We start from the raw sequence: 21,443 nt of genomic DNA, 5'->3' as shown, positions 1-21,443 counted from the left end.
AAATGAAGGAAAGTTTGAGATGTTGTCACTCACATACAGAAAATAAGTAAAAGTTACTGCAGCAGTTAGTGGACAGCTGTCCTGGATGTCCTTCCTTAAAGACAACATGGCAACACACAGGCAAAAGGTCTGGTGGAGAGTTTTTTGACGTCACACTCTCTCTGCTTCAGTAAAAAAAAACTACTCCTGATACACTTTGGACAGATCTTTCAAGACAATCTCTCTAACCAGCAGACTACTCTGTTTCCAGAGATCTCATTAAATACCATTGAAAAGAAAAGAAAGTCAGAACTTCACTATACATGAAATGTTTCAGCTTGGTTCCTCATATAGCATGCAGAGTGCTGTTTATGTGCATGTGTGTGTGTGTGTGTGTGTGTGTGTGTGTGTGTGTGTGTGTGTGTGTGTGTGTGTGTGTGTGTGTGTGAAGAAAAGAGACAAAGACAGGACAAATGGAATTCATCCGTGTCTAATTAGAGACAATGAAGGGGAAAGTGTGTGTCTGTTGCAGGGAAACAAAGACAGCGAGAGAAATGTTTATCACATGAATGAGTAGAAGTTGCCCGTATTTGACATCATATATTGATACTCTACATTTACTAGCTTGTTTTCAAATGGTGGGACGTGTACGATCTAAATATTTGCATCTATACTGTTTGTAATTCCTCACTTATGATGGGATGACAGGTGTGAAGGAGCCTCTCTCACTACTCACTCCTATACTCATTACTCGCTCATCCTCATCGAATCCTATTGTATCCCAGTGAAGCCATCTTTCTCTTCCAACTCTGAGCTTAAAAACCTGCGACTGTCCATGTCACTGTCTCAGCATACTGTCCGTCACCAGATGATCACTTCCAATGTGCTTCCTCTGCTATCCTGCCAAGTCATGCTAAAACACATCCAACCCTGATCTCATTGTGTTCCAGCACAAATTCGCTCTACATCGGTCCAAACCAGACCCTTTCTCAACCACGGTCAAACTGCTTGTTACGGCCTTTGCCGTCCTTTATTTTAGCCATTTTTCCAGCAGATTTGTATTTTCTATTCTCTTGCAAAACAGATTTCCAACTTGGGGCAATAACCATTAACGTATACCTCAAGTATACAACATTAAGCATTTTTCTCTGGATAAGTGAACTGGTGTTGATATACTGTTGGATAAGTTTAATACATGTTCCGACTAAATTGGCCCACTTTTTTAGTGGAAGCAACCTCGGGTTCAGTGTCTTGCTCAAGGACACTACGACATGCAGACAGGAGAAACCTGGGACTGAACATTGGGACACTGGGACATTGTGTTAAAGGAAGACCTGGTCGGCTGTAGCACACACAGAATGCATCACACAGACTGAAGAAGCAATCAAGGTAAATAAGCAGGGGAGCGAATGTTCTGAAGAGTTGACATGCAATGCTGAGAAATACAGTAGCATAGTTGCACATCCTGACAAGTTGACACGTGTCAACTCAAGACGCTGCAGGTGTGTGGCCCCTTAAAAAAATATTATAGACAAAATGTGAGTGAATAATTCAGTTTTCTGATGAATCCTGAAATGTGGAGTGGAGCTTATTTTCTGTTAGTTATTTTGTGTTGCTGCTTAAGATTCAGTGTGCCCTCGTAGTGAGATGTGCTGCCCAAAAAGATGCATATTCGCCGACACTTCCTATCTGTCCAGAGCTCCATGTACCATTGATCGAGTTAGCTTGAGATGGAGGGACATAGTAGAATAGTAAGTAAGAGGAGAGGAGACCACCGGTTTCTTTAAATGCATCATGAATAAACAGTTTGAGAAAGTCAAGAGTAAGACTTAGAGGGAATGCGAGAGGGTCCTTGTCCTACTGAGTCACTGCTTCCTCCAACATAAATGCTGTGTAATAACCACTTCAGCAGCTAAAACAGATTCTCATAAATGTGAAATGAGACAGCCAGAGAGAGAGAACAGAACAAGCTGCATCCAAACCTCAACAGACACACTTTCTTCATTAGCAGCCGCCATCTTTTGTTTTCGCTCTTCATGTGAGCCTATGCTCTCACGTGGAACATTGATGCACCTTTTACTGCAGATAGTTTTCTTTTCTCTTCTGACTCAGAGAAGGAGAGCCAGCATTGCTCATTGAATTGCTAACTGTGTGTGTGTGATGAAGGGTGGCTGTCATTTCCAAAATGGCCAGTCCTCCCTTAATTCCCATTTGAGGGCGTGTGTGTGTGTGTGTGTGTGTATGTGTGTGTGTGTGTGTGTGTGTGTGTGTGTGCAGCTGAACAAATATATTCTTCCAGCAGCTTAGTGGCTAATGCTGCCCAGACAAGAATGTACCGGAAGCTTTCCAAGGAAGGAGCTCACAGGCTGTAAATGGCTGTGGGTTACCACCACAAGGGTGAGTGTACATGACCACAGAAACAAATAAATCATGAACTCATAATCAGGAGAATAACACAAAATATAACAATCTGAAGGAATTTGGAGTTTTAATATGCCACTTAAATCGATGAATGTGAAAATAAAAACCTAATATAAATGTAATGCAAAATGCATTATTGGCAAGGCTGTCCATCTCCAACTATCTCATCCCCATTGACTGAATCCCATTCTCAGTCATCGACCACATCGACCATATTAACACATTTTGTGGTATCTATAACTTCATGTCAGACTATTCTGTCATCATTTCTTTCACAGCGTTGACAGAGTGGAAGAGCCAGAGAGAAAGCGATGCATCAGTTGACCTGTTTAACATCTGCTGACTTTAAATTAAACACCACACAACATAGCAAATGGTAAACTCCCATCATGCACAGAGGAACTGGAGGATTAGAAGAATCTCCAAGTGAAAAGGGCTCATATCCACATTTTTCCAATGGGAAGCATTCAAAGCGTTCCGCAACTTGTAGGAACTGGGGGCAGCTGTACCGATTGTACACTGTGACAGAGTAACCCCCATGTGTTGGAAAAACATGAATGGACAAAATAACATGAGTAGGTAGAATGGGTGTGATTGTGTGTTTGCCCTTTGGGGTGGGTTTCTGCTCTCTCGGCACACTTGAACATAAAGTGCATGCTTCAGCTAAGTTTGGATTTACTCGGCTTTGCGCGTGAGAAGACAAATGCAGTTTCTGACACAAGGGAAACGTGTGAGTCAATGGGTCATTTTGTAAAGCTCCTTTGCTGCAATTCTAACTCACTGGCAAGGATACACACAGTGCATCAAAGATACACTCTATTCAGTAAATTGTAGTGTTGACTCAGCAGTAAAGAAACAACAAACCAATGTTTGTGGACAGAGCTTGAATCAATGTACACATGATTATCATCACATCTATCAAGCGGACATTGTGGCAGATTTTTAAATCGTGTGATTCAGATATTAATGTCCATATTTTTCAAGTATCTATGTAATGCAGTGCTCGTCCGCGGAGGGCTGTGACCCACATGTCTGTTGACAGGAACGTGTTCTCCTTTCTTTTGCCAATATGAAAATACCCAAAGAAGACTTCCCAAGTGAAATACACAAAACACTTGGTTTTAATGCCTCAATGCAACAAATACAATACTACAAATTCAATTCTCCTCATATCTCCCGTACTTGACAAAGCTGATTTGCATATAATTAAACACATCTGGAGTTGACTGAATACAAACTATTTGCCTCTAAGGTACTCTGGAGAAATGCAATCAAAAATGAACTAATTTGTCTCGATGTAAAATGATTAAGCATGTATTCCCTTGCCTCCAGGACACCGTTTTTATTTCCATTTAATAAGAGATGAAAGTAATAGATTCTGATAAGTGCATAAAGAAAGTATACAGGAATAACTCTAGAGGGTAGGACACGCACACACACTTGCATGTATATTCTCCCCGAGTAACAACTTACGTGAGTAACAACAAAATGTTAACCTTTAATGCCCAAACGCATTGACACGATCAGACGTGCACGTTTTTAAGTACACCCATTGTTTAAATGGCCGAACATGCACTGAAAGAACAGCGGCCTCCTGGGAAAAAGTCCTGCGTTTGTTTGACCAATACACATCCCTACCCAACCGCCCTGTGTGAACTATCTCACTCTTTACACTACTTCACTTGAGCGTCTAATAATCACGCGGGGAGTTTATATTGGAGTATACACATTTTCAGGTTGTATTTGTAGACGTCAGTCCACACTGAAACACAAGAACAATAGGAAACAGGAAAACAGCGAAATCTGTTATTCATCTTATTTTGTTGAGCAAACAGCAAAAGTGAGGCATCAAAGGTTGAGATGTTGAGGAAATGACTATGAGACTCACTAGATGGTTTATTTTACTAAAACAGCTTCAGCTTTAATAAGCATAATTAGTTACCAGTTACAAAAAGCTTTAACATGTGGGCCAAGGAAATATCCTTCAAGGATCATTGCATGACTTAAATACTAATTCAAATTGGAAAAGCAATCAATCAGGGCAGGTTTTTTTAACCATGTATTTACTGATCAATAAACCGGTTCGGTTAATAGAATTTGGGTAAATGGCATTGACTTACGCGACTTAGCACGCTTTCCAAGCTGTTTTGTTATTGAACATATTGTTCACTATGTGTATATGCGTTCATTCATCAGCCGGGTGCATCTAATTTATACTGATTGTGGGAGTAAACAGGCAAAGAAAGCGACATGTACAATGTAAATATTGTTTAAGTTAAGTAGTAAGTATAGTAGTAGTGTTTAAATATTTAAATCTGTTCTCGGGCAAAGTTCACCCTAAAGTAGCCTTAAATACGGGCCGAGTTCTGTGACATTTACACTTGGTAATCAGGCCTCATCCTGAATCGTTTTGAATGAACCATATCTGCAAAAATACATACACAGATAGATGGAAACACGTGAATACACACACATGCAGAGAGAAAAAGGCATGAAATACTGTCGGCTTATCCCTCTCTCTTTCTCTCTTTCATGTGCTGATGAAATGAACCCCTGATGTACAACAGGTGTGGCATCTGCACACAAATCTATTTATCCCATTTAATCACCTTTCAGCTAAACTCAAATGAAGTGGGTTGAACTGCTTTGAAACTGATGACATGAATGTCATGCTGTCTTGTCTGTTCATCACAAATGAAAGAAGAAAGGAATTAAGAAAATTTAAAAAAGCTGTAACCTATACAATTGAATGCACAATACAGACACAAGTATAAGATTGGAACTCACTCTCTCAGCTTTCACAAAAAACAAATAGGCATTAGAGAATCTGACAGAAAAAAAAAAAATGTTTCCGTAGATTTCCCTAGGTAATGCTTGAAATGGACAAATTGGGCCACAGTCATCTCATTGACAGCTCCCCTGCAGCCACCCTCTTAATCAGGTCACTCGATTGAGCCCAGTGAGCACTTAAAGATCAGTTACAGTGCATCCTTAACGGCACCATGCTCCGCCATTGTGCTACATTACAAGGGATTAAGCTCAATTTGAATTGATCCATTTTAATGTTTCCAAACAGTAGAACAGGTGTACAAATGTGATTTATCAGAGGTACAAGCAGCTGAAATCAGTGCTTTTGCTTAGAGAATCATCATCCATTTCCCTCAGCCGTCTGGAATGTTTAGCATCTTTCGGCTCACCCAAATTTGATTTTCTGGCACGAAAATGTACTGCTTTGGTTCACTCTCATAACATTATTTCTAGTTGCAGAAGGAAAGGATCTGCCCAGCTCCAAACAGCAGACAAAGTTTGCTACTACATAGTGCAGCATTAAGCAGCTTAACAGCCAGATGTTTCTTTCAAGGGCTGGTAGAGACCCAACACAGAGCACATGTATTTTAAAGGAAAACTGCAGCCATAACTAACAACTGTTCAGCACTTTGTACAGTGAGATGGAAACAGAAAAACAATAAAACCGCAAAGGTGAAAGAGAGAGAGACAGAGACAGAAAGAGAGACAGAGATAGAGAAAGAGAGCGAGACAGAGACAGAGACAGAAACAGAGAGAGTTAGAAACAGAGAGAGAGACAGAGACAGAGAGAGAAACAGAGAGAGAGACAGAGAGAGAGACAGAGAGAGAAACAGAGAGAGAGAGGCAGAGAAAGAGAGACAGAGAGACAGAGAGAGACAGAGAGAGAAACAGAGAGACAGAGAGAGAAGTAACAGAAACCTGCTTTTGCTAGCAAACATCCCTCTTTTGGCGTAACAAAAAAACAAACAAGCAGGGCTTAAATTGCAATTTTGTTGTCAATCCAATAAAGCAGTGGGACTATTCAAATCCAGCCAGATAAAAGGCAGCATTAAACTTGCCTAAAGAAATGTAAGGGCTAAGTGGAAAATCATAACAATGGTTATGCGAGGTGAGGGAAAGTGTGTATGCTGGGAAGTGTGTGGTGTTCACAGGGTATCTGTGATGGGGGCACGCACAAATATATGCATTCCCATGTGTTCGTGTGTTCACTAATTAACCTTCGGCCTCAAACGAAATTGGAAATGCTCGTAAATGTGTGGCGTGTCCGTGCGGCATACCTGTTCAAAATGCGGAAAGGAAGGCTCCCTCCTGTGAAGCTGGAGCTGCTTGTCAATGTTGTCCTTCAGGCACTGACACACACGCCGCTTCTGGTCTGCTGAATAGGCTTCGAGGCTGAGCAGGCAGTCACACTTCTAGAGAGGGGGAGAGAGAGAGGGAGAGAGAGAGAGGGGGTGGAGGAAAAGACAGCAGGCAATTAGGCATCTACTGTCAAGAGGAGAGAAGAAGTGTCTCCTGATCTTTGGATAGTTAAAGGGTTCAAGATGGGAAGAGCACAAGAGCACAAATTAGACGATTAGACTAGAAAGTACGAATGAAAAAGAATGACTCAAAGTCTTTAACCTTAAGACTAGAGCTACCTGTGTGTGTGTGTGTGTGTGTGTGTGTGTGTGTGTGTGTGTGTGTGTGTGTGTGTGTGTGTGCGCGTGTGTGAGCTTAATCTGCATGTTTCATCTTCAGTTGTCATCTGAACTCTGTCTTCATGACACCACAGACCGTAAAGTGGTAAAAGCGCTAGCATTAGGGAAATTAGATAATGGCCTAGTATCCACTTCAGGCAGAATTTGATATGCTGACAAAACGATTACCTGACCAACGGCAAGATGGCACTCCTAAAAGAGCACAAATCAATACACCGCTGCTGGGAAATATAGGAGAATAAATATTTAACAAGCAGCGGTTAAGTTAGAGTTGGCAGAGCTTGGTCAAATAGCTTTTAACTCAAAAAGGACATAAATAACCCTTGGCTGACTCTTCAGGACGTCCAGAATCTGTGTTTGATCTCACTGATGTCCAGATTAAATCTCTATTAGTTTAATGGCCCCATTTGGTTTTTGGTCATGATCCCAGCAATGCACTTTTGATAAAAGACAGATCATATGAATCCTTTATATAATACACAAAACTCATTTATGTGGATTTTTGCTCCAAATTTGGCTTCCAAAAAGACCTCTTAAAAAGTTAAAGGAGGAGGGTTGATGGGAGTATAATGTCCAGGATATGAACATGTTGTGTCAGTTGGTGTCATTTCAAGTCCGGAGTGGTTTCTGGGCTGCAGTGTGAACAACACTATATCTGTATAGTAGACAAGTTTGTCTCTTTCCAGGGACATCAACGTGTACATCTGTTTACGAACCTTTCACAACGGCAACAAAGCATCGTTTGGCCTTCGGTGGAAATACTCAATGTAGTAAATGCGTCTTTGTTTCATCTTTCACACATGTAATTTATATGGTTCTCAGGGTACCAACTAACAAATCCTTACCACAGTCATTTGTGCTCTCAAACACAAATAAACACTCACATCCACTCCGCTGATCCGCCTTTCTGGCATGTTCCGTTGAAGAACAGTTTTCATTATTCCGTGCTTTTCTGATTAAAGGACAAAATGAAAGGAACCTTTTGTGCACAAGCACTTTTTCTTTTCTTTTTTTTTGCCATTTCTTAGCTTTCCAATTTGATCATTTCCATCTACCTTGGGTTGCTCTGCTTCCGGCAGTGTTGGGGAAAAACATTTGTATCCTGACATTTTTGGGCACGAGTCAGGCTATAAATAGGATTTTTCCATTTTGTGCAAGTCTTCAGAGATTGACTGGAGTCCTCCGGGCTTTCCTTGACGCTCACTGCCCTGGTCAGTGGTGAATCATGATGCTAGTTTCTATGCCTGTTCCCTGGCTGCATGGACTATTGCATGCCATGTTGTGTTGCCGTCCCTCGGACTAGCTGTCGATTTCAATGTCACTCAATGTCCTGTTGAAGATGGGGATGCTGCTGTTGTAAGGTCTCGTGGCACCGAATGTTTGGTGGTTAAAGCCTTGTCAGCGTTAGTGATGCTAATGCAGGGTAAAGGGCATTTAAAGCCTGCAATAACGGGAGCAATGTCAAGACTGTTTTGCCTTGATGCAGTATAGAAGGTACTGCATACAATCACAGTTGCATGTAAAAGTGTTGTCTGTTAAGGAGAAGGGGAACATAAGAGTTTGTTGTCCTAGGTTTTTTGTTGTTCTTTTTGTCTTGTATGTGTATTTTGCATAACAAAAATAAAATATATATATATTTTTTTAAAGTGGAAATAAGAGACAAAAACAAGATAGAGCAGCAGGTTAGATTGCAAAAAGCTTTATGAAATTGAGCCTGACTGTTTTCAATTGCACCACAAGATGATGAAATAGTGGCTTTTTCAGAGCGGACAGAAATCAATGTCAATGTTCTCTGATATCCATCATTTGGACTGTATCCGAGTCTATAAGAGGCCATAATATGTGAAACAAATGCACACACATGTTTGAACACTTCAACGTAAACAACCAGCCCCCGAGCAAACACTCATGATATTGCTGCCAGCGAAAATCTCATACTTTCTATGATTATTTTTCTACGGGTTATGAAAGGTCAGCAAACCTCTCCACACCCCTAGGAGTAAAGTGGAGAGTGCACAGTCATCAAGCTGGAAAATGTTACTTTTTGAGCAAAGATTATTGATATATTATTGATATCATTTTGTTATTGACTATTCGTATATGACCTTGGCTCTAGCTTCATCATCAGGTCAACAGTGAAGACTGAAATGAAAGCTTTTCATTTTCATTCAGTTTTCCTTCTTTACTTAGCTCCGGCATTAGCTAGCTGACGAGTTCACGCCATTTGATTTCCTGGTTGCCTAGAGACAGCAAAGCAACACTACTTATGCAGTCACCAAATTAAGGTGTAACAGTGAGCAATCTGAATTTGTTAAAAAAAAAAAAAAAAGAAAAAAAAAAGCGACACATGGTCACAACACAAGCCAACTAACATTCAATCATGTGACGCTAATGACACCTGTTAATGCCAGAAATGTAACACACGTGCAACCCAACACCTCCCGACAGACACACACACATAGACACACACACGCATACGCATACACACACACACACACACACACACACACACACACACACACACACACACACACACACACACACACACAAAAATCTGTCATTTGCATTTTGAATTTCCACATAAGTGATAATGTGATGTACCCTGTTCTGATAGGATTTCTGTTTATCTGTCTTCCATATCCTTTGAGCCTCAGTTAATACAGTAATTATTTTGGATGAGTAATAATGTAAAAATCATGTAAACACTCAAGCTTTCCAGGAAACAATGCCTCATATGGACAGGTTTTTCCAGGCATCTCCCCACTGTCCAACATTAGAGAAAACACATCTGTGATGGAGCAGTTCAGGGTCCCAGAGGCATGCATCCACCTGCATCCACAGACAGACAGACAGACAGACAGACAGACAGACAGACAGACAGACAGACAGACAGACAGACAGACAGACACACACACACAGTATGTGTACTCAGTCTAGGTGTGTAAATATAAGGCACACGATGCATATTATACTGCAAACCACTTACTGACATCATGCACATTTTGTCTTGGATAAAAAAGACGGGGGAAATAACAGATGATGACAGTTAGAGGCCACTCTTATTGTGAGTAATACAGCATACATAATATCTTCTAAATTAATTATGCTTCGCTAGGAGACTTCTAATGATGATTTATCTGTCTCTAGCTTTCAATTCCAGCAATCAATTTCCTTCTCTCTCTCGTTTAGCATTATTACACATTTTTGTGCCGTGCTGCTCAACTCTGCGTTACTGCATCTATCTGGGATAGTTGTCCTGACAGTGACTTGCGCATCATCGCATTACATCAGTTAAAAATAATCAGTCATGCCAGCAAATGAGTAAACTGTTGACAGCTGGTTTACAGACCACATGTTTTAGGCAGGAATCGTGTGGAGCCAGCTGGAGCTCTCTCTATACTGTAATGCTGCAGGAACAGCTGTCTCTTAGTTTGAAGCAGTACTACTTCACTTTTTGTGATACATTCAGAATGTTTGTTTTTCTTTTAGAGTTGAACAAAAATACCAGTTACTTTAAATTCATTGTAATGAATTATATCATATTCACGTTGAGACCAAATCGCCTTCAACATTTGGATTGTTTTGAGTTTGAAAGGAATTCGCTGGAATCCCCCCCGACTCTGTGGAAGCAGTTCTTTGGGGAATTTCATGCTAAAGTCACATTATTTCTTGGCATCAAACAGCATCCGGTCAATAACACAGGCTGCAGCCCTAGAAATGTACAAGTTACCCATGTCCAAAACAAATTGTAATTTTTCGGCTTAGGCAGCCGAGTCAGGTCCTAAATAAAGCCCTTATTATTGGAAAAACAGAGTGACTATTTATCTTATTCATAAAATGATTGACCAAAGAACCATATTAGCTAAAATAGCTAATGGTGCCCTTATTCTAGCTCCTACCTTAGTTCATCCCTGTTTATAAATCCACCCACCCAAGAGATAAACATGAGAGCTAATGAAACAAAATTCAATGAATGGCCACTGGCCTGCCATGGAGTGGCTAAAAATACAGGCCGCATTTCCCCTTAATCAGATTGATTAAAGTGCTCCCTGGTTGAAGCCCTCCCCCTGAGCCATCTGGCAGAGGAGCTTTCAGTGTGTCATTGGTCTGCTGTCAACGCAGCTCACCTAAGCTGCCTCAGTACAGGTTAGCATGCTTTCAGTGACAGCTAATGTACCTAATACTAATAAATGGACATGCAGGTATCATTTTTTCACACTGCCTGGTATTAAAGACCTAATCCTAGTGTTTTTATCTCATGTGGAAAAAGATCACATACTGTATATATTATGCATTTTTTTACAACTTTGATGCTTTTGGAAATACACGTATTTGTTTTCATACGGATGGTTAGACAAGAAGACAGATAACACTGTGTGCTAAATATGAAGCAGTTACCAGCTCATTAGTTTAACTTAGCGCAAAGACTTGAAGCAGTTACATACCACAGTATTTCTTGGAGTGAGCGAGGACTTCCTAGAGTGATCGTCATGATGCTGCCAGGCAATCAGCAGAGACTCAAGATAGTCACTGCTCCCGCCAGAGAATATTCCAGTGCATAATATAACTTGGCGCTTTGTTTTTTGTAAGGACTAAACAAGCAAGATGTCACATGCTAATAAAATGCTTCAGAGGTTGTTGTTTTTTTCTTACCTGTGGACTTTATGCTAAGATAAGCTAATCCGCTGCTGGCTGTAGCTATATATTTAGCCTAAGAAGAGTGGTATCAATATTTTCATCTAACTCTTGGCAAGAAAGTGATACACATATTTTCCCAAATGCAGAATTATCGCATTAACATGGATCATTTCATGGGTATTTTCAGATCTTTTTTTGCAGCATATCCAAACCCGATAACAACCGAGATATGTTGATAGTTGATTTGTTTTCAGGTCATCATAATTTGTGTGGAATGCTTGCACTAGCACAACTAGCAGAGATGAAACAAAGTGCTTGTAAAGCACAGCCATTGGCTACAAACCCCTCCCACCGTCCCAGCTTACCCTCCTGCCCCAGATCTTCTCAGCCCTTATCCAAACTCCAACTCAGTCTCAGCTTTAGCTATCTCATTTTGTTGTTTACACCCTTTGCCGAGATTAAATTAATTCAGTTTTTTGGGATGCAGTTTATTTAGGTTCAGATGTCAATGTTTTGAGTTTACACATTTGAGGCACATATGACTTACTTGTAAAAGTAGATTGTAAACAAACAGTTTCAAAAGTTCACGGCAAGAAAATGAGAAAAAGAAGAATAAGTGTAATCCTCTCAGTGTAAAGTGAAGACGAGTGCACTAAAACGAGTACACATAGCCTCAATCTGCCAATGCTAATCTATAAGGCCGTAAAATAGGTGAAAGAGGAAGACAGAGCCCTTCTCTGTCCATTCTGTGGGCTATAGGCTTTCACGTCTAAGCATTGAGGCTTTGTAACTGTAGCATTTAATGGGTTCATGGCTTCCAATTAAGTGGCATGTAAACAAGAGCTAATGATGCTTAAGCAGCTAGCTGACTTTTGGTAGAATAGAGGCCACTCAAAGTTATATCATATATCATTTCCAAAAAAAAAATAAAAAATTCTCCTGTGGTCTTTTTTAATTTCTTAAAAACTGCATATACATACATGAAATTTGACCTCTGTATTTAACCCATCCAAAGCCTTTTTCAGGAGCAATGGGCAACTGTAAAACATGTGGGTTCAAGGACTCTTAAACATCCAGATAGTGGGAGCCGGGGCTCTGACTGCCAAGCTTGTATTAAGTGGACGACCCGCTGAGCCACAGCTTCCTGATCACTTTGTTACCGTGCTAGCGCCATAGCTCTGGGAATGATTGGTCCACCATTCAAGTACAGAGTGAAATACCTCATCATCTAATCGATGGATTACCATGACATTTTGTACACATTCATGGTCCCAAGAGGATGGAAGACGCCTACTGATTTTGGTGATCTTTTTTCACGAACACCACCATGAGGTTGTGCCATGAAATTAGGTAACAATTTACATGCCGCCCAAATGTCTCCTTATGACTTTGGTATGACCTTTCCTGTAGTGCCACCAGCAGGTCAAAGTTTTCTCTTTTGCTGTGAAATATCTCAAAATCTACTACATGGACAGGCACAACATTTTGTACAGACAAGGTTCCCATTCATACATCTGACGACATCAGAAGGTCTGTAGAGGTCTGGGTAATGGAGGTCAAGTGTGATACCCATGCATGACTGTCTCATGACTGTCATTCCTAAACCTGGGAGTTTATATAATCAGAAGGAAATGGCTGGGTTTGAGTGTGGTTCTTCACACTGGAGGTGGACACAATGAGCGATATAGTGCAAATTTAAGCAAAACATGTTAAAAAACAAGGTTTAGGTTTTGACCTCTTGTCCCTGTACTGCTGAGGAATGTGCTCTTATATGTTGTCTCAAAGGTAACCCTTAATAAAGCCACTAACTGTCAATAAATTGCACCACACACACGCAAACAAAATGCATGATTTATGTTCCACAAAGAACGGAATGTCTCTCAACTCAGTGGCTTTCCCACACTCTTTCATCTATTTCTAGTTTGTTTCCCTGGTTTGCAGCTCAAAGCTCTTCTGTGGTTTGCCCGGACAAAGTAGCCATGAAAAGAGCATGTAAACTGGAGTCCTTGGCCCCTGGTACTTCCTATAGCCACCGGGGAGGATGATAAGCACATGACAGGACTAAGAGGTTTTCTGAAGTCATGTACTGTTTTCAAAAAGTTTACTCAGTCTTCTATTTTTAGTAGTAGCAGTAGTTTTGCATGTTTTTTTTTTTGTTTTTTTTAGTCATGACCTTTTAATGTAAAGTGCACATAGTTTGTTTGACTGGGGATATACGTATCCGTGGTCATCATATGAGTTTAATGGTTGCCTATTTGCTATGACTTCACCTTGTATTGTTAAACATTGTTAAATACTGTTAGTAAATACATACCTGACAATTTAAGATCAATTATTCATTTAGAAATGACTTAGGCACACTTCCACATGAAAGTAATTGAATAATTCAGATGACGGTTACCATGTGCCCTGCACTTGATGGAACAGGGAGGTAAACCACACTTTAGTGCAGCTCAGGAGAATTATCTCATCACTAAATCTTTCACTGCTGGGTAAGTTGTTGGTGGTCGTAGATCTTAATGCAATCATGTCGCGAAGATGGAGGTCATTAAGTGACGATATTTAGATGTATAGCCACTGTCGCTGCAGTCCTGGCCAATCCGTGCTAGCATATCAAATCAGACAAAAAGCAAAGTACACTTTAAGTTCTGGGCCAACTGGAATGAAGAGGGTCCATCTCGGTTCAATCGGACCCCCGAGTGACTGTTCCTGACACGGCCATGTTATGGATGGCTACCATAAAGTGTGTATTATGCTGACAAAAGCCCCTGGGTGCATATCATTCACACCCTGCCTTAAGACTGCAAGTGACACCCAGTAAGTCATGCAGTCAATGATGTGCCTGAAAGCAGGGAGAAACTCCATACAGAGATGCATAAAAAGGCATACTGCGCCCTAGACGCACAGATTTAACAAACACATATATATGTAAATTCTTATAGATATGTTGACGATGTCTTGCGAGTCCTAGAAAAAGCATCAACAGTGAATCTTCACTTAAAGTGATCAAATCAAAATTGCGCCATCATTTACTGCTTCAACAAACGTCAGCCTACGCAACCAAGAGCGCTGTGACATTTTATTATACAGACCTCTTGAAATAAACGACTATTTGTATGCACACCACACCACTGTGCTGCGTTAGCCTGATCACAGATCCTTGCTGTTCCTTCACGCAAGCCGTCACGCTGTGATTTCACCCAGTTTGGCAGTATCTCATCTCTTCTCAATCACCACATTCTCTACGTTGTTTCAAGTGCATAAAAGATGATTCATACAAAAAATCAATTATTGCAAACCCTCTTTTAAATATTAGGTGCGTGCATGGTTCAGGAGTGTTGCAGGAGAATTGTTTGGAACAACTGACCGATGAAGAAGTACAAATCTGATATATAATGTAAACCTACGGTCAAATGAGGAAAGTAGTTTAAGTCATTGTTATCGCTGTGCTTTAGCGAGTGGAGATTATTCGTGATCTTATGATAATTACTGATTACTGATAACTGCATTGTGTCTAATGGCTACAGTGACAATTAAGGGGAATCGTGGTGAATGAGTGAACAGGCAACTAATGGAATTCTCAGCTTTCACTGGAAACTTTACACGTATCAGCAACCCATGATCAGAACCACATGAATTCAGCACGTTTCCGGTACAGTCTAACGTCTGCACTAGCACAGTAGAACATAAGATAAAAGGTCACTCTGGAAAAATCATAGTCATCATGGTCACCTCGGTGCCACTGAAAAATGTACACATTTATTAAGTCTGACATATAAGCTAATCGTACAACTGTATATTCAGAGACAGTGGCGACCATAAGTCATCTCCTTCTTAATAACACTTTCCCAATGCTTGCAATATGTTTTTTTATTCTCTATCAAGCTACAAAAATGACGCTATGATTTCTGTTCCTATTGCTTCCTGCAGCTTCACAGTGAGAACAATACAAATCTCCTTCTCTAAACCGGCGAATTCACCGGGAGCCGAATCATCAATCTGTAAGACTTACATCTCCGCAGTCAGACAGCAGGTGCTTCTGAAGAGAGTTCGCCTCCCTAACGAACCTTTTCTTAGGCCCGACCCGGTCCGCCAAGTTGCCCATGACGACTCTGCGCTGACCTTGATGCACTCCGCTGCTCAATAATCTCACACAGTGTCTCTCTCCTTGCTGTCTGTGTTTTACGTTTACCTACACAACGCTTTCTTGCTTCCTCTCTTCCTGCGTCACTGACACACTTACACACGCACACCCGCGACTTTCTAGAAACACAATTGCACCCCCCCCAACACACACACACACACGCACACATGTAAATCTGGGTTAGATCAGTTCCGTTTTGAGCAAGTCCTAAAATAGCATGACCTCCAGTGATGGAGGAGAAAGGCAGGAGTAGACAAAAAGGAGGGGAGCGGACTGTGACAGCATCCCAACCTGAGGAGAAACAAGGAGAGCTTTTCGTCCTTCACTTCGTCCTTCACTCCACAAAATTCCCTGCGCAAAGAGACAATTTCCAAGATGCGCATCTCTTTCAAAATAAACACAGGGGACAGCAGAAAATCCTGAATAAACTGACATGATGAGACATGACGTAGGAGATACAATGCTTCCCTAAAATGAGTAGATCTAGTGGAGAAGGCTGTTGCATGATGAATAAAAGGTTGTTCTATTTGTGGCAAGGCAGTAACAGTGTATCTATTAAAAGTAATGGGGATGGAAGTATTCCACCCAAATGCAATGTTTAACTAAAAATGAGCAGCGAGTTATAAAGCGGCGCACTAAATCTCTCTCTCTCTCTATTTGTGTGTGTGTGTGTGTGACCTTTGCACAGACTGGCCGGAAAGAGCAATTCAATTAGTCCATCACATAACACACATTTCCCATTTCTGTAAACACACACACACACACACACACACACACACACACAGCAGCGGAGAGGGTCAGGATCACTCAAACACTTAAAACATGCCTGCATCTTGACTGCTTTTTTTCCTCTCTCTTTCTCTTTCATCCCTCTCTCCGCTCGTCCTACCAGCAGAACCAGAAGGTCAACTACTCTGTAAAGACTCTGTCATCCCTTAAAGATAAATGAGCACTACAGCAGTTTGGCAGCTGGTCACACTAACTTTGAGTATATACCCGAGTTACATAGAGAAGAGAAGCATCTCTTACAGTACCAGTGAGAGACAATACGAGTGAGCTGCATGCAGCGTTTCGTTGTGGCTACCGTTTGCTCCCCGAGGTATGAAATTAACTGCTGACAGGTGTATCAAATATAATAGATGGCTCCACATTGTGTCTATGTGTGTGGGGGGCATCTGTCAGGATGGAAAGAGGAATGAGGCTGAGCCAAGTAAATCTTAACTGGAAACAAACACACACACACACTCTATTTGCTGTTGCTCTGTCTATCTTGTCTGTTCTCGACAGTATATGCTGCACTAGTTTGGTATTTTGGGAGCATCCTTGCGAGGCTGCCACAGCTGACTTGTTCTGCTAGAGAACCAATAGGTTTTGTCAAGCCTAAAGGTGTCAAACTGTCCCTCCTGCTATCAGTGTGATCTGCCAATGAGAGAATTATTTATATCGTATAGTGCGTGACATTTACGTGACATCTTTCAAGCTACATGACACATAGAGCTTCCCAGAGCAAACAAAAATAACAATTATACAATATAAACAATTCATTATGAAAACGTACAACATTAAGAAATATATAATATATATATATATATATATATATATAACCTATAAAAGCTACTGCACCGAAGACAACTCAACTCGAGCTGAATGCAACCATTCTAGCAGACCTTTTCTTGTGTTGTGTCGGATAAAATCCCAAATCTGCCTTTAACTCACTCAAACTCTCCCCCATTCTCTCATTTGCTGTCTTACGTAAGAGTTTCTATTTATATATGCTGCCTAATTGGATAGATTGAATAATATTGGAGCCTTTTCCTTCCCCTTTCCCAGCCTGGCGGGACAGATACCAGGCGCCTCTCATTCTTTCTGGAATTTCTGAAAAAAAGGCCCTTTAAAAGATTCATAAGCTGCTAATGAGGTTATGCAGCACATTTCAAAGAATAAAGTAGTGTGACAATGTGTGTGTGTGTGTGTGTGTGTGTGTGTGTGTGTGTGTGTGTGTGTGTGCAGCAGGAGGGATTGGGGTTTATATTTGCTCAGTGAAAAGATTATCCATATGTGCAGACATTTGCAGTTGCAACAAATTGCAGTTGAGTCACAGTGGTCGGATGGATAAAAAAGAGCATCTTTAGCTATCCAGACATTCAATCTTCAGTTTCAGTAAGCTCCAATTTCATAAAATGGTTTTCAATAGGCCAAAAAAAAAAAAAAAAGATTGCCTTGCTCTATATGTTGCGGCAGAATTGGATGAGCCAAGTTGAACAGATTCACAAGAAGTATTAATACAACAAATGTAATTTGAGTTGGGCGTTGTACAGTTCATGGTTATAGCTTTCATTGTCAAGTATTATATGTTAGGTTATAGACAGGACTTAAGGGTGTACCGGGCCAATCCAAAGGATTGGTATCAATGCCAATACGGACATTAATTTTAATGGAGCAGTATCTAAAATAAATACCAAACGCAATCAAATGGGTACGGAGAGCAGCAGTGGAAAGGGAGGGGCAGCTGAAGAGATGGGAGGAGGACGAACAACTACCATCACCTGCTAAACATACTCATTACCTGCAGCAGTGCTGCCAGGACAAAAGGAAACTTCAAGACTGGAAAACAGCCAAACTGTCTCTAAACCAATAAATCCTATCTGAGTATCTGTCAGATAACACACCATCCTGCTCTGGCAGACTCATTTTAATCATTTTTTTTTAAACTACTGTCTAAACACTGCATTGGCTACTGGGAAGACAGCCAGTGGTATCTTGGGTGATTTTAAAACTAATTAAGTAGGAGCTGCACCAAAGTAAGAAATTCACCACGTTGTAATTGTGAATTTTGCAACTGAAAGAATCTGCAGTTATTCATGAAGTTATTCATATTCACAAACTAAATCTTGGTAAATTTCATGTTTTAATACCACTATAGTTCAGTTGTGGCCATATATTTTTGATACAGCTGTAACAATAGAAACGTTCGAAATTAAAGGGACATTTCAGTTAGTGATGAATAACTGGTGAAGACAGCAATGAAATAGTAATTATTGTGCCTAATCCCTTTCATCTTAAAATGACAGCCAGAGACGTGTGAAAGGGTGATCATTATTTCTACTATCCTTTGGCCAATTATATTCCACAGCCTTATTTACATTGAGGATTATTTTATACCTGAATGTATTTTCAAAATGAGATCAAAAATCTTTGCAGAATGTGTTTCAGCATTTCTCTGTTGTGATTATTATTCATAAATATCATAAACAAATACATGGAGTGTGCGTGACAGAGTCAGATCTGAGAAAGACACACAGAGAAAAGACATTTTCATTAGAGCTTTCCGCTAATCCTCGTGTCCTTCCTTTAATGTGATTTCCACTAGAGTCGATTGCCCCTCCGGCTCACAGACGAAATAGGCTGCTCACATTAGACCCGCTTTTTCTTCCAAACACACACACAAACACACACAAGCCTTTCTCTTACCTCGGTCATGTGGATAAGGTAGAATCTCAGTTCTTCAGCATAATCTGTAAACAGAAAACAAACACTTTAAGACTTTCATTTTCACTCACTTCCTTCTTGTACATAAAGCAGCATGTTTTGATTTCCGATGATGATTTTGCCAAAAATACTTTTATTGATGGACGGCTTTTACTTTAGGTCGGCCCTATAGGCGTCCACCCATAATTCACTGAAGTAGTGCTCTGCGAGACAAGCCTGTGGGTCGGGAGTCAAGATAAATGGTTTTAATCGAGTGATCCCCCTTCCCCCTCCAAGACAAACACACACACACACACACACACAGACATACCCACACACACACACACAATCGTACAACAATGTGTCGTGGTGATGTTAACTATTTCATTTCAAGTCAGTGTACACACAAGCTAACATTCTAAATGACACTGAATATCACACTGAGGAGTGGCTTTGCCCATGGGTGAGATTAAAAATGATTAAATATCTCTGAGAAGGATCATCCATTTAAACCTACAGCCCTCCTTTTCCCCGAGCCTGCCTTCTATCTTACGTTGGAAGAAAAGAGTATCTGCCTACAGTATCTGTATAAACTCCACCACCCACATTAAGAAGCTGATTTAGAAAATACCTTTTCTGGGTCTTTAATAATACTCATCAATATATAATTTGTAATTAAGTTTGCTTCCCTGAAAGTCTGATAGGGAAAAGCACAATAACCATTCAATCATCATGTGTTAGTTGATATATAGTTGTGCAAGAAAGAGCAAATTACTAACTGAATTGAATCCTCCCGTTATGGTTCATTTAACAACAAAACCAATCTAGTTTGTACAAATATATTTACATATATTACAATTCAAAATAGAGCATCTTATATGTCTTTAACCATGTGGTGCACATGCACACATTGAAGAACCCGTGCCTCTTCAGATGTGTTTATCACGCTCCTTATGGTCTCAAGTCTCGACCTCTTCACTCTGAATTAGACAGCAGATGGCAGCCTCCACAGGCACCTCTGATGCTGCTTTTTGTGAACGTCTGTAATCTTACGCAGCTGAACAGAAAAATGTGTTTCTTTCTGTAATCGTCAGCAGAGGTCACTGTTGGATGTCTTTCTGTTAAAAAATCCAGCAGAGTGCTGTCATACAGCATCGTACTGTGTGTTTTTAGTTTGAAATAAGGATAGTACTATTCTCAACCGTTTCAAAAATACATAGTTGTTCTGAAAAGCTGTAATCTCAACTGTAAGTATTTTCTGATAGCAGTGGCCTACTGATGTGTCAACGGTGTAGTCATTTCAGTAAACCTCTGTCACTCAGACTCATTTCCTGTCCCACTGTTGGACAATACCCCAAAAAGTAGGAAAAAGCAACTTGCACTGTAGTTAATCGATTGATCTCTCCACCAATTCAACATTTAGCATCACAGTTGTAACTGTCCTGTAACTACGGTGCAGCAGCTGACAGAAGGCTTGATAAGGTCATGGTGGCCTGGTGGAAGACGTCTTCTTATTAGGCTTGTCACATTGTCGTTTTGGTTTTATGTGTGTTTAATACTCTCAATGTTTCCCACGCTTCTCAGCCTAGTATCGGGGTGACAGGAACACAGGAAAGCTCCTGAATTGAACTCATACTGTGTCATTACATGCGCGCACACACACACACACACACACACACACACACACACACACACACACACACACACACATCAAACACACCCTTGCTGAAACAAACACAATCCCCCGGCGCCTCTTTCCTGAGTGACGCTGCCGAAGCAAAATAACAATGACAGGCAGCAGGGTGGAGATGTGTGTGTCCTCTCATAAAACACACACACATACACACACACACACACACACAGAAACCCTACTGAATCCCCTCCCTGGTGCTCTCCAATTGTTTGGGTGAAGGGTGGAGGTCAGAAGTGGCCCAGAGGAGACCAGCGATGTCTGAGGGGAGGGCAGAGAAGCTCAGGCCACTCTGTCAGGAAGCTTTATTTGAAATTTGGAAACGCTTGTGCCTAACTGTTCATTGGATGTTCTTCTCTGTGTTGACTGCACAGGGAAAGTCTTTTTATATATATTCCTGTTGCATAACTGCAAGTAATTACCAAATTTAGTGTTTGACATTTCTGTTGATTCTAATTAGGCAAAATAGTCTGACTCAGCAGATATGCTTACAATTAATATATGCAGAACTTTGACAAAAAAGTGTACTTTGGAACTATGTAAATATAGATTTAGACATATGAAGAAAAATTCCTGAAGTGTTGGAAAATTGGAAAAA

The 21,443-nt window shown here is 40.7% G+C and overlaps 1 protein-coding gene across 3 annotated transcripts in view; it reads right to left on the bottom strand.

Annotated features, from left to right (window-relative positions):
* Positions 1–21,443, bottom strand: part of rgs3a (regulator of G protein signaling 3a) — a 127,102-nt gene that overhangs the window by 50,130 nt on the left and 55,529 nt on the right. For 2 of the 3 annotated variants that reach the window (XM_068706284.1, XM_068706285.1), the window contains 2 exons: positions 19,159–19,202; positions 6,486–6,620 (listed from right to left, as the gene is read on the bottom strand). In XM_068706284.1, the coding sequence (XP_068562385.1) occupies positions 6,486–6,620; positions 19,159–19,202 (179 nt within the window). Of the gene's footprint in view, positions 1–6,485; positions 6,621–15,555; positions 15,694–19,158; positions 19,203–21,443 lie in introns of those variants that run through there. The other variant, XM_068706287.1, reaches the window with a different exon arrangement.

This window comes from Cebidichthys violaceus, unplaced genomic scaffold (genome assembly GCF_023349555.1).
Source record: "Cebidichthys violaceus isolate CVI_PGR_0920_01 unplaced genomic scaffold, fCebVio1.0.p SCAF_12, whole genome shotgun sequence".
Lineage (NCBI taxonomy): Eukaryota > Metazoa > Chordata > Actinopteri > Perciformes > Stichaeidae > Cebidichthys > Cebidichthys violaceus.
The sequence above is the reverse complement of the archived record's forward strand: the minus strand, read 5'-3'. Positions and strand labels throughout refer to the sequence as shown.